This window comes from Terrapene carolina, unplaced genomic scaffold (assembly GCF_002925995.2).
Source record: "Terrapene carolina triunguis isolate 2854851 unplaced genomic scaffold, T_m_triunguis-2.0 Scaffold231, whole genome shotgun sequence".
Classification (NCBI taxonomy): Eukaryota; Metazoa; Chordata; order Testudines; family Emydidae; genus Terrapene; species Terrapene triunguis.
Window position 1 is genome coordinate 17,424,405 of NW_020664582.1, and position 12,494 is coordinate 17,436,898.

General features: G+C 49.3%; 1 protein-coding gene across 2 annotated transcripts in view; it reads left to right on the top strand.

The window, feature by feature from the left end:
* Positions 1–2,021: 2,021 nt before the first annotated feature.
* Positions 2,022–12,494, top strand: part of ZSWIM7 (zinc finger SWIM-type containing 7) — an 18,998-nt gene continuing 8,525 nt past the window's right edge. For both annotated transcript variants that reach the window (XM_029912497.1, XM_029912496.1), the window contains exons 1-3: positions 2,022–2,116; positions 4,898–4,919; positions 8,809–8,911. In XM_029912497.1, the coding sequence (XP_029768357.1) occupies positions 2,041–2,116; positions 4,898–4,919; positions 8,809–8,911 (201 nt within the window). In that variant the 5' untranslated portion in view covers positions 2,022–2,040. The remainder of the gene's footprint in view (positions 2,117–4,897; positions 4,920–8,808; positions 8,912–12,494) is intronic.

The following is a 12,494-nucleotide window of genomic DNA, read 5'->3' on the forward strand; positions in this document are numbered from 1 at the left end:
CCCAGCATGCCGTGCGGCCCTCACAGGGAGCCATGTCCCAGCATGCCCTGAGGCGCAGCAGAGAGGTATGTCGCATCCCAGCATGCTCTGCGGCCCAGCAGAGAGGCATGTCCCATCCCAGCATGCTGTGTGGCCCCAACAGAAGAGAGGCATGTCCCAGCATGCCGTGCGGCCCAGCCAAGGCATGTCCCAGCCTGCCATGTGGCCTCACAGAGAGGCCTGTCCCATGGGGCTGCCAACGCTCCAGCATTGTTCTGGAGTCTCCAGGAATTAAAGATTAATCTTTAATGAAAGATTATGTCATGTGATGGAACCTCCAGGCAGACATCCAACCAAATTGGCAACCCTGATATCCCAGCATGCTGTGTGGCCCTGCAGAGAGGTATGTCCCAGCATGCCTTGATCCATCTTGAATTGAGCAGATGTTTCTGCCTGCTCCCTCATAAGCACATCAGGGTGAGCTCATGCAAGGCGTAGAGGAGCAATGCACTTACTGTGCCAAAAGAGAGAGTGCTTTGGGTGGACGGGATGTGTGAAGGCCCCTTTGTGGACAATTCCCGGCTGTTAGTAATGATAACTGAGTAATGATAATTGAGAGCTGAGGCTGGAGAGTTTGTCCTGTGAAGCCCTAATTCTCCAGTCCCTCGCTCCTCGGTTTCTAGGGTGGAATCACTTGACTAATTAGGCTGTCTCTGATAGTGTTGCTACCAGTCTGGGTTTTGGCTTCTGTGTCTGGCTGCCATTTAGGGGTGCCAGGTGCCTGTTTTTTGCCTGGAAAGCTAGTTGGAAAGGGGACCTGGCAGTGTCCGGTCAAATGTACTGACTGGACACCAAAAGTCTAGTTACCGCTGTGACAGTTTGCTCTCCCCCCCCCCCCCCCCCCCGAATGCCACTTGATGTGCTGGGATGCCAATGAGTCAGCCTATTCTGCCAGCCTGGGTCCCCTTTACCTGCTCGTGCTGCGCTAGGCTAGGCTCACAAGCCTCTTCCAGCCAAGTACACAGGCAGGGCCACGCCCGGCTGCACAGAGAGACAGAGATCCGCTCTGGAAAGATTCAGCCTTAGGAGCTTGCCCCAGCACTCTGGTGTCCACTCCCTTTAAGGGGTACAAACCCAAAGGTTTTATGAAATTCGCCCCCTCCTTCGTTGTGGAGGAAGATCTACACAACTTCTTGCCCTCCCAGTTAGAAATTACATAAAACTGGGTTATATTATAAACAAGAAATAAGTTTATTAACTACAAAAGGTGACTTTTTAGTGGCAAAGAGGTAGCAAACAGAACGAAGCAGATTACCAAGCAAATAAAACAAAGCATGCAAACTAAGCTTGATTCACTAACGAAATTGGTTACAAATAGTAATTCCTCACCTTAGATACTGTCTTAGGTAGAGTCCTTCACAGGCCAGATATCTTTCCAGCCTGGGTCAAGTAGGTCTTCCCCCCATCAGTTCCAGTCCTTTTGTTTCCAGGCGTTTTCAAGTATCTCTTTGGGCGGGAAGGCGGAGGAGAAAGGAACTGAAGACCTTGACTGTTTTCCTCCCCCATCTTATATAGGATTTCCATAAGGCGGGAATCCTTTGTTTGATTCCCCCACCTCCCAGTGGAAAAGTTCAGCAGTCCAGCCTCTGAGTAGGAGCAACCGAGACAGGTCACCGCTTGCAGGGAGCCGCCTGAGGTGAGCGCCGCCCGGATCTGACATCCCCTCCCGCGCCCCAACCCCTTGCCCCGAAACCCCTCCCATGCCCCAACCTCCTGCCGGTCCCGCACCAATTGGATTATAAACCAGAATTTCAATGAAGATCGGGAAAGGCAGGTTATAGAACTTTTCGGTTGGTGAAGTGCTGGATAAAACAGCTTTTACTGTGTAAGAAATGCTGATAAATAATCAGTTCCCTTCCCTTTGCCTTATCTGGGGGTTGAAATCATCCTTCGTCCTAATAAACTGTCTCTAGTTACTGTTTCTGTGGTGACTATTGATTTCCCAACTTCTCCCTGCCCTCTGCTGTTTTGATTACAGGGTTCGGTTGAGTGTTGAGGGCAATGGAGGCCACTTTGCCGGCAGTGGCAGAGGAGCTTTTGAAAGAGATAAAAAAGGCTTTCCAGGAGACCTCGCATGGTATGTGGAGAAAAGCACAGTCATACTGGGGTGTTTGTGGTGCAGTCATAGCCTGGATAAGATGCCGAAAAGCTTTGAGATCCCATGTGAAAAAAACCACTCCTGCCGCGTGGTGCCACAGTCTGTCTGTAAAGAGACATGTCTACCCATGGTGGTTTATAAATACCAATAACGTCATAGCTTTCTGGGGGTCAGGCATTCAGCGTAACCTTGCTCAGATCTTCTGAGGCCCTAAGGAATATGTGGCCTTCAAAGAACATAAAGGGGCTTGAGCTTCGGAAAATGCTGAGCTCTTGCCCTTTGAAAATGGGGCTCTTTTAAAGGGACCCAAATGGGATGCCCCAAAATTGGGGCACCCAAAATCCATAGTCACTTTTGAAAACGGAGGCTATCTCGTAGTTACTCGTAAGCATCTCATTTCAGCAGCATTGTACAGCCAGTATTGTGAAGCTTTTTCGTTCTATGCCTTCCAGACTTTACTGCATGTGGGTCGTCCATACTTCCAGTTTCACCTCTGCTAGGCCAACTTTCTGAGGCTCTAAGAGGTTGAAGTCCTTATTTATGGCTGCACAGTTAGCTTCAGTGTCAGTTACGTGTGGTGACAGTGCTGGAGATAGGACTCTTGCATGGGGATGCTAATTTGCATATCATTACCCAGAATTCATGTTCATGGCTATTGCTATAGTATTTCTGTGTGCTCACAGTCTTACTAACTTCAAAGCCAGTGACAAAACAACCTATACAGAAATGTTATAGTTGTCCCAGTTAACCAGCAGAGGGCGCTATACTACTGGTCATGATGGGCTTCTTGTTCAGAGGGCAGTAAGCAGCCCAAGCCAACAGTTAGGTCCTGGCCAATTAGAGCAGCTAGTATGAAACAATTGCTATTCGCTGCACGCTGCGTTACTGAGATATTTCTGTAGCCCACGTTGAAAGAGTCCTGTGGTGTGTGTTTAGATGGCAAATAGACCAAGTGGCGCCTGCAGAAATGGAGTGTCTATTTAAAGAATATGTTCTGCCTAAGCCAGAACCAAAGGAAACGGAAATACAGGGAAGTCCATTTGACCGTCCCTCGAAACAGCCCCAGTGACTGAACTGATTTTCCTGGAGCTCAGTGTATGTGCATTATGGGTATTGTCAGGTTAGTTTAGGTCCACAATCTAGGTTTGATTTTGTTCCATTTTATAAAGGATTTTGTACAAAGGTAATATGAAACCAACAAAAAAAAATCAAGAAGGGCTTTTTAATATAAATATCCCCTTGGAATGCTGGTAACATTGTACTGGGACCTGAGAACCAGAAAATGAAACCAACCAGTCTAGTTTCATTATCCAAATTGAGTAAGGTTAGAAAAGTCAGCTAACATCAGCCATGGAGAATACATTAGACTGTTAGAATATTTACAGTTGTAATGATCTAAAGTCCCAATCCCTCAGTGACATCCATGTGGGTAGACCCCCACACCCACCCTGAATCCCATTGGAGGTAACTAAAGGATCAGATTGCAGGATCGGGGCTAAACTGTTAAGTAAAACAGGTTGAGGATTTTTTTTAATGTAATTACTCACTTTAACAAGTGCCCCTGTTAAAAAGAGACATTTTTCTATGCTCAAAATCAAAAGCTACAAAACATTGGAGATGTCCGAGACTGTGCTGGGAAAGGAAAAGCACTGTTAAAAGACTAGAATTTATATGCCACAAATTTATCAAGTGACAGTTTGATTCCAAGGTAAAATTGCAAGGGAATCAGCCTGGTAATGTGAAGTGCAAGTTGTTAAAACCTTCAGGCCTTTCTTACAATTTTTAGATGTAGGATATTAGAAAAGTACATGTATTTGTGGCTCCATCTTACTCTTTAAAATTCATCACTGCAGCTCTGAATCATTTTTAAAAATGTCTGCACTTAATGTAGGTCCTACATATAAGAAGTCATATTGAACATGCACAGTTTTGTTTATATGTGTGATGTACATAAGGAGTGGCAATTGGTTGTTAGGTTGATTTAAAAAGAAATGTTTCAAGGGCATTGGGAGACTCTTGTGACTATATTAACTGGGGAGAGCCCAGCACACTGTGACTGGCTTCTGCTCAGGGGTGCATATCTGGGGTGAGATCTGATGCTGGAGAGGGGCCAGGACTGGAATAGTGGGGAATGTTGCAGATCAAGATTAAGGGACACCTGCAGAACTGTGTGTGAGGGACCCGGGACTGGAATAGCAAAGGATGCTTCTGCTGAAACGAAAAGACACCTCATTGTTTTCAAATCTGGTGCAGTCTTGCGCAGCAGCTAGAACCTAGGAACTTGGCTGTTGGCCCCTCCATCTCATGAGGATCTGTGGATGACTCGTCTGAAACCATTCCAGCCCAGCATCCCCTATTGCTGAGCCCAGGAGTCAGCAAAAATCAACACTGTTTTTTGCACCCCACAAACAGAGTTCCCCCCAATGCATTGTCCATGTGTTTTTAATCTGAGCAAACGGGCTACCTATTGTGATTTAAGAGGTAGGAGGGTCATTCTTCACTATCAGTGTCTGCTTGTGATTCTGACGCCATCACCACTGCCGTCATGTATTGTGAATTCTCTCCCCTAACAAACCACTGCACTGCTTCCTATGTCTCTCTGTGGTTAGGGAGGTTGGATTGATCACTGTAGGGGACAACCCTGCATGACCTATGGGGATGGACAAAGTGGAGCCCACGGGGCCTCTTTCTGTCTCTGATTTCAGAGGATCTTTTGCAAAATGTTTAGCAAAATGAAATGTCTTTGTCTTTTTGTTGCAGTTCCTGATGATCTCCTGCTGGCGTAAGTACTTTCTGCTCTGCTCCTCATCCCTTCCTAGAGGGCACTCTCAAGTACTTTATAGTTTGCTTTTTTCCCTCTGCTGCCTTATGTCTTTTTCTGTTTGACCAGCAGGCGTTTCTCATGAAATGTAGCTAAATTTTTAGCAGGTGGTGGAATTGAATGTACAAGCAGCCTATTTGGGGGGGTTCCCCGGGGCTCTTCGGGTTCCCCAGTGTCTCCCAGCCATAGTGTGAGCTCGTGTTGTAAAGCATTCTAAGCAAGGGTGGATTGGACATCCAGGGACCTGGGAGGTCTCTCCAGAGTCTTAAGGCCAGGTTCAGACCAGGGGTAAGGAGATATGACTTCAGTGAAACCAAAACTTTCTTTCCAAATCACCCTTCCAGAGCTTCACATCTCCTGAGGCCTTTTTGCTGTTGTGAGCACAGCAGCGTCTTCGGGTTGCCCTCTCTGTCCGAGCCAGAGGGACACGTGGTTGTAAAAGAGGGAAAGAGAAAGGAACCTATAAATGTATCCACGCAAAATAACTGGCACCTGGAAGGTCATGCTGAGAGTCCCATTACTGCCAAGATGCCTGTGGAAAAGGGAGGCCGGGACTGGCTTTCAATACCTGTGATCTGAGCCTGGGAATATGTCAGCCATAACCCAGCAATGCCCACAGCCAAGGGACTGAGGGGCACACAGGCCCCACCCCTCATTGATCCATGGCAGTGCTAGTACAGAAGCAGCATACGCAGGAGAACACACTTTTACGGTCACACTGTGATGCTGCATTCTGACCTGATTGTGGTTTCAGACAGGCAAGGGTTGACCGGAATCTTTCAGGCCTCATTGGCTTTGAAAATGAAGTTTCCAGTGTATCACTGGTAAGTGGAGTGGGGTGAAATGTTTTTGACAAATAGTAAATTTGGTGAAAATGCATTTTGGGTGGGGGGGCATCGAAACTGTTCGCAAGTTGGGATTGAATTTTGTGAATAGTCTCAGCTGAAAAACAATGGAGAAAATTTTAAAAAGTCGAAACGGTTTGTTTTGACTTTTCGTTTTGAAGGGGCACCTCGTTTGGAAATTTAGCTAATTAAAAAGGGGTGACAAATATTAAAAAATGACACACAATGAAAAACCAAAAAAAAAAAAAGAGGGTAAAATGAAAAATTTTGTTTAACCTAAATTTTTTTGGCATTTTTGTTTCGGCAAGAAAAAACAACAAAAATCAGTTTTGGCTTGAACTGAACCAAATTTTTGGGGGGCTTGATCCCCAATCTTAAAAATCAATTATTCGCTCAGCGTCTCACTGCTTTTCTGTAGGTTGAGAGAATCATTCGTTTTTACTCCAGGGCTCCCTGTCCTCCATGGGCCATAACTGGGCTTGGAAGAGTTAGATATTACTTGATAGATGTCAGAACTGTTGATTTCTTTCTCAATCTAAAAGTGAAGAGGAGGGAAAAGAATCTCATTGTAAACTGAGTAAAGTTATTTTAGTGGGAATTCCATTGATAACTTAATAACTGTTGATTATTAACTACTGTCCCCCGCCCCCGCTCAGTTGCCACCAATTCCCTCTGGCTCAGGAATATTCTAATTCTATTCCTGAATCTGTTCTGAATCTCGCCTCCTGCAGGCACTGCATTTCAACTTGGCCGCTGAGTTATTTCCTGCTAGTACAAAGATGTACATTGATAAAACTATATTTAGGGAAAAATCTCCAAAATTTCTGCAACAGCCATTGAAATTCATTCAAATCAACCCGTCCCAACCGTAAACCCAATCTAATCATTAAGGAATGTGTCATGCTGGGAATCCTTCCCAACCTCCCACTCTTTCCTTTGATGAAATCGCTCCCTGTTTGCTTTGAATTTCTGCCTCTCCTCCAAGAGTAGGTCTGGCTGTTCGGCATGTAATCAGTGACGTAGACTTGAGCCAGTTGTGCTGCTGAGAACGTAGAGCTCCGTCTCGGGTTCGTTGTGTCTTGACGGGGATCAAGCATATTCTTCCCAGAATAAGAGGCTTTTCTGCTTCCTTCTGTTCTTGTTTTTAACCATCTCTTCCTTCACACATCTCCTTGTTTATTGTTTACCTTTGTGACTGATCTAGACTGCAAGGGTTTTTCTCTGTGGATAAAGGGTCGATAAAGCTTATCTTTATTACCTCTAAACTCTTTGGAACGCAGTCAAACCAGCAGGATGTACAGATCCAAAATAACTTTTAAGCCTCTGAGCTGTTTGGACAATAGGTTAAGGGCTCAGGTATCCATAGCTGGCACACAGTTAATCATATAGCCCTACGTGATGTCTAACACATGCAGATAAAAGCCTTTCTGCAGGGGTGCTGAATGTAACCGCCTCAGAAGGAATACAGAAACTCTAGTCTCCCAGTGGAAGTCACGAGCGTCCGCCCTGCTGACAAATGTGCATCGTCGCAATGGAATAGCAGGAGGAATTCTCTAGTCATTTTCAACCCTTGGAATATGAGCAGGAAGCATCCGGATAGACTGTCACTGTGCATGGGCGTAGCCATATACAGGGGAGAGAGTGAAGTATTTCTCCCTGGCCTTCAGCTTTGTACTTTCCCAGCTTGCTTTGGGGCGAAGCAGAGCGCTGACTTACACCTCAGTTATGAGACTCAGCCTATGACACGACCATTGTAAACTAATCCGATCTCATGCTTCAGGGCATGAGCTAATTTCTCCTGGGGTCAGGAAGGCGTTCCCTTGCCCCATCTTCTGTCGCACAACAGACTCGTTCATTTCCTCCTTAATATGAGGCATCAAGTGTTGGTCACATCTGGAGGCAGGATTCCAGACTGACTGGACCAATGATCCCACCTGAGACAGGGACCCCTGTGCATGCTTAGGCTGCTCTGTGTGTCTAAGGGAGGAGGGATAGCTCAGTGGTTTGAGCATTGGCCTGCTAAATCCAGGGTTGTGAGTTCAATCCTTGAGGGGGCTACTTAGGGATCTGGGGCAAAATCAGTACTTGGTCCTGCTAGTGAAGGCAGGGGGCTGGACTTGATGACCTTTCAAGGTCCCTTCCAGTTCTAGGAGATGGGATATCTCCATTAATTTATTTTATTTATTTATTTATTATCAAGTTAAAAATCCCCCGTTAAAGCCAGACCCTTACCTGTGTGGCTGGTAATAGCTTGTGTCCACAGAGTTCAAAGACCAGGCCTGAAATCGATGCCCCTTTTTTCACTTTAGTTGGAGACAGTGACCATTTCACTCTCTGGGCCTCTTGCACTTGGCCAGAGCTGCTGGGTTGCAGGTCACAACACTGGAGAAGGGACGTGTCCTCCCCATATAGAACCTGTTATTTGTCAGCTTTAAAGAAGAAAAACTTCAAAAACAATTTATTTTAAATTAAATCTTATTGCGGGGGTTGAAAAATCTTGGGGCATTGTTTGTGATTGGGATGGAAAGCGGGGCAGTGTCTCTCTCATGTTCTTATCTTCCACCCTAGACATGAGAATATGAAAACCTTACGGATCCTCTCAGTGGGTGGGATCTGTCCCTCCAGAAACAGCCCCACATGCCAGCAGCAGTCTCCAGCAGCCAGGTTGTCTCCTGGAGTTGGGGCTGGGATTGGCAGTCCCGTGGGAGAACCTGAAGAAAGGAGAGAGAATGACCAATGTGCTTCGCTGCTCCTAATCAGGTTTTATTTGGGGGCGTTGAGCACGTCACACTAAGGCGGTGCTGGGATGTTTGCCAAACACCTTTAGAGATGCACTGGGGATCCCTGGCCACACGCATCGTGGGCTCTGCTTGGTTCAATGACCTTTAAGAAAGAAATCTTGCTCCCATCAGAGCCAATGACAAGACTCCAATTGATTTCAAGAGAAGCAGGAGTGAGCCCTACATTTGCAGCACAGCCTAACCCAGGGACCTTTTCTCTTCTAGGCTGAAATTTGTATTTGGCTCATCTGCTGTGGCGGCCTTGGATTTGGTTGATCAACACTCAGTCACGCGAATCGTGTCTCCTAGTGGAAGGGCCATGTACCAGGTACAGACCAGGCTTTCTCCCGGCTCACTTGCAAGTTCTCTAGTCTCTTTTGGTTGCTGTCTGCCCACGTGGCCCTGTGCCACGTTGAATAAGGAAATGCACTGACTGCTTCAGAACCTCCTTAGGTAGAGAGGGCTGTGACATGGAAACATACCGCATCTTAAACCGGGACAGGAGAGCCATAGTGCCAAGGGGTAATGTAACCCCCGCAGCATAGAACGGTGCATTACACCTCCCCGAGAAGCATCCAGCTACTCCCAGAGACAAGACCATTCGTCTGGCCTGAGCTAGCAGCTGCCTGTGCTCTATGGATACCGGTGTTAGGAGAATGTTTTCCGGGGATCACTGATTTCAGTTTAGTATTTTCATCATGTCCCTCTAAGTTCTGTATCACTTCTGTCCCTTGGGAACCTTCGGACAGGGCCTCATCTCTGCAGAATAAGCTTTGATCCCATTTTTACCCATCACAATGTGTCCCCTGAGTGTCCTGAACTCTGTGTCTAGCAGCGTGTGCTACCAACGGGGGGGTCACTCTCTGCCCAGCCGGGGGCCGTGGACTAGTGACTTCACTGCCAGCGGAGGGAATCTGCTGCATCTGGAAGCTGTTTAGGGAACTGGTGTGAATTGAATCAGGGGGCACAGTCCAGCTCACAGTGGTCAAGTCTCTGTATCCCAAAAACCACCATAATAATTGGCATCCTTGGCAGAGAAGCAAAGGTCTGAATGGGCCACAGCGATCCAAGTGCCCTTGCCCACAGAGCGGGGTCCTCCAGGGCCAGGATTGAGACCTGTTAGCAAAAGGGGCTGATGTGTGGAGGCTCCCCACGCTGTGCCTGTTGGGGGATAAACAGGACTGCCGTCCCCTTCAGTGCCAGTGCAATACCTTGCACCAGGCTCAATGCACCTCGGAAGAACGACAAACTCTGCCCTTGGTGTTGGAACAGCCCTGAGCGGCATCCCCAGCCATCTTCCCTACAGCTACAAACGGGCCGGGCTGAGATGTGCTGCCACCGCAGACCCTTCTGTTTAACTGGGGATAAGATCCAGTCGCTCCCTTTGCCCTGGATAAGGGTGATCGTTGTCACATGTTCAGGGGCTGTGGTGTTCAAGTCACGGGAGGAGCTTTCACTGTTCTTGGGGACTCCGGAGAGTGTGTGGGACCCACCTGTAAGACCCGATTCATAAACCCAGGTGCCTAAGAACACGGCCTCTGGGCTGAGTTGAGAGGTTGCGGTTGCTTGTTGGTGTTTCACAAGGACTAAGTGCTGCTTCCAGGGCCCTGAGGCAGCGGCTGTCTCTGGGCTCCAGTGATTCTTTGGGAAGACGCCTCCTTTATTAATTGGAGGCCTTGAGGCTTTTCCTTCCTTGTTGCTGCTCTTATTAAATACCCAGCCTGAAAAGCCCAGCCTGGGAGCTCCCAGGCTCTGTGCTGTGTGTTTTTTAGGGCTAAGATGGAGCATTGCATGCTGGGATGTGACGTCTTAACCAGCTGCACCTACATATTAAGGCTATGGGGAGCAGCAATTTGCGCCATTTTGTCCCAGCTCCCTGCAGCCTTTGAGCCCTTTGCTGGGCCCAGGTTTGGACTCCTCTAAGTGGCTGCAGGCAGCCTTTGAAGTGAACCCCCATTAAGCTGAGGCAGTGCAGTGGGGAGACCCCAGCTCCGCCTTCGTGCTTCTCTTTGTCCTTGCAGGCTCAGCTCACCTTGCAGCAGCTCCTCGCGGCCAGCGGGGCTGGACACTTCGCGTGCTGTAGCTCTCCGAGCCCCTGGGTTTCCATTCCTTAGAGGTAGCTGGACAGCGTAGTGAGTACGCGTGCTCTATATGTGTTGTTAATGCCTTGTGTGTGGCATGGCCAGCTGTCTGACTGCCGCCCTCCCGTCTCCTGTTAGCAATGGAGCGCTCTTCCTCCGCCTTGGCTGCCAGCGCTGCCACTGTGAGGAAAGGCTGCATTGGAGGAGATCCTTCTCCCGCCACCCGAGCAGCTCTGCTCCCTAGCTCAGCAACATGGGGCGTTTCTTTGTGCTATGGCCAGCGCTGAAGGCCCAGCCGAGAGCAGGGCCCCGCTGTGCCGGGCACTGCACAAGGCGTGTGAGCAAGTCCCTTCCCCAAAGAGCTCCCAGCCTTGATCGTCAGTGACCGGGTCCTACAAAGGGGCAGCTTCACCCTTCTGGATGCTTTGGGGTGTTTGCCTGGCAAGCCGCCTACCCAGCTAGTGCACATGCCCTCTCATGTGTTTGCCCCTCTGAGGGCCAGATCCTACTCCCATTGAGTGGAGTAAAACCCCACTGACTTCAGGGCAAAATGGACCAGGCTCTTTGCTATGTGATTGCCTTTGACAATCCCCAGTGGGACCAACCGATAGTTACAGTTTTCCTTTACGGATTATCATTCGCTAACGTAGCCCGATTAATGGATTTTCACTCACAAGAAGAGATTTCAGAGCTGCTCCCCTCCCCACTTCAGGAGGCAGAATCGGAGGCTGGTTCCTGTAGGGGAAAGGAGCAGCAAGTCTTGGCCAGTGAGCAGAGGGTTAGACAGACAAGCCAAGTGGCCAACCCACAGGCGCTGTTAAGTGAAAAGCCCCGCCCCTGCTCCACTCACCCTGCACCCAGCAGCGGTCTGGTCTTTCCAGCGGTATCAGAGAGGAGGACGGGAGTGGGATGGCAAAGTGGAGTGAGGACGTCTTCCCAGATGATAAATAGCCTGGGGGCCAGGCGTGCGTTTCTCAGCCGCTTTCCTTTTCTGGGGCGGGGGATTGCTGCTGCTGTATTGTCTTTGCTGTGGAGGCCTCTGGAGAGCTGTTCTCTTGGAGGGCTTGAAGCTCCATTGCAGCGCTCCTCCTTGCAGCTGTATCTGCTGTTCCGGAGGTGCTGAGGCAAGGGGCAGAGCCCCCCCAAGGACTGTGACTGGAGCCGAGACGGGAATGCGATCAGGGGCTTTGTCAAGGCCACGTCACTGAGGTGGCGAGCAGCATGCGGAGTAGCTCTGGATGGGTGCATTGTCTCACAGCTCATTACCCTCTTGTGGGCCGGATACATTGACGGCTCAGTGCTGATGTGACCAGCTGAGGAGAGCCGTGTCAGTGGGCCAGACTTCCTGTGTGCGCTTCCTCCCAGCAGAGGAGAGGGTCTGCTGGGAGCGAGGGGAAAGTCCTCAGCGGGGCTAGATAATGCATAGATCTACCTATCAGACAAACAAGTCTTGGACTTGCCCTCAGGAATGGTGCCCCTGCAGCCCAGGGCTCGGACGCGGATGGGAAGGGGTGTCAGTGCTAATGGACTGTACCAGCCCCCAGTGCTGCCTGTGGTCCATCATCCTGGGTACTGCTTCAGAAACAGCCTCCTCCCGGCAGGGCCGGCTCCAGGCACCAGCTGAGCATGCTGGTGCTTGGGGCGGCAGATTGTTGGAGGCGGCATTCCTCTCAATCCTAGGGCGGCACGGCCGCCTTTTTGTTTGTTTGTTTGTTTGTTCCGCTCCGGCTGCCCTGTAGGGGGCGGCGGCGCAGAGAACCAGAGCGCCCTGCAGGGCAGTCCACTTCCTTCCCTCCCCGCCGACCGGAGCAGAGCCCTCGCGGCAGGAGG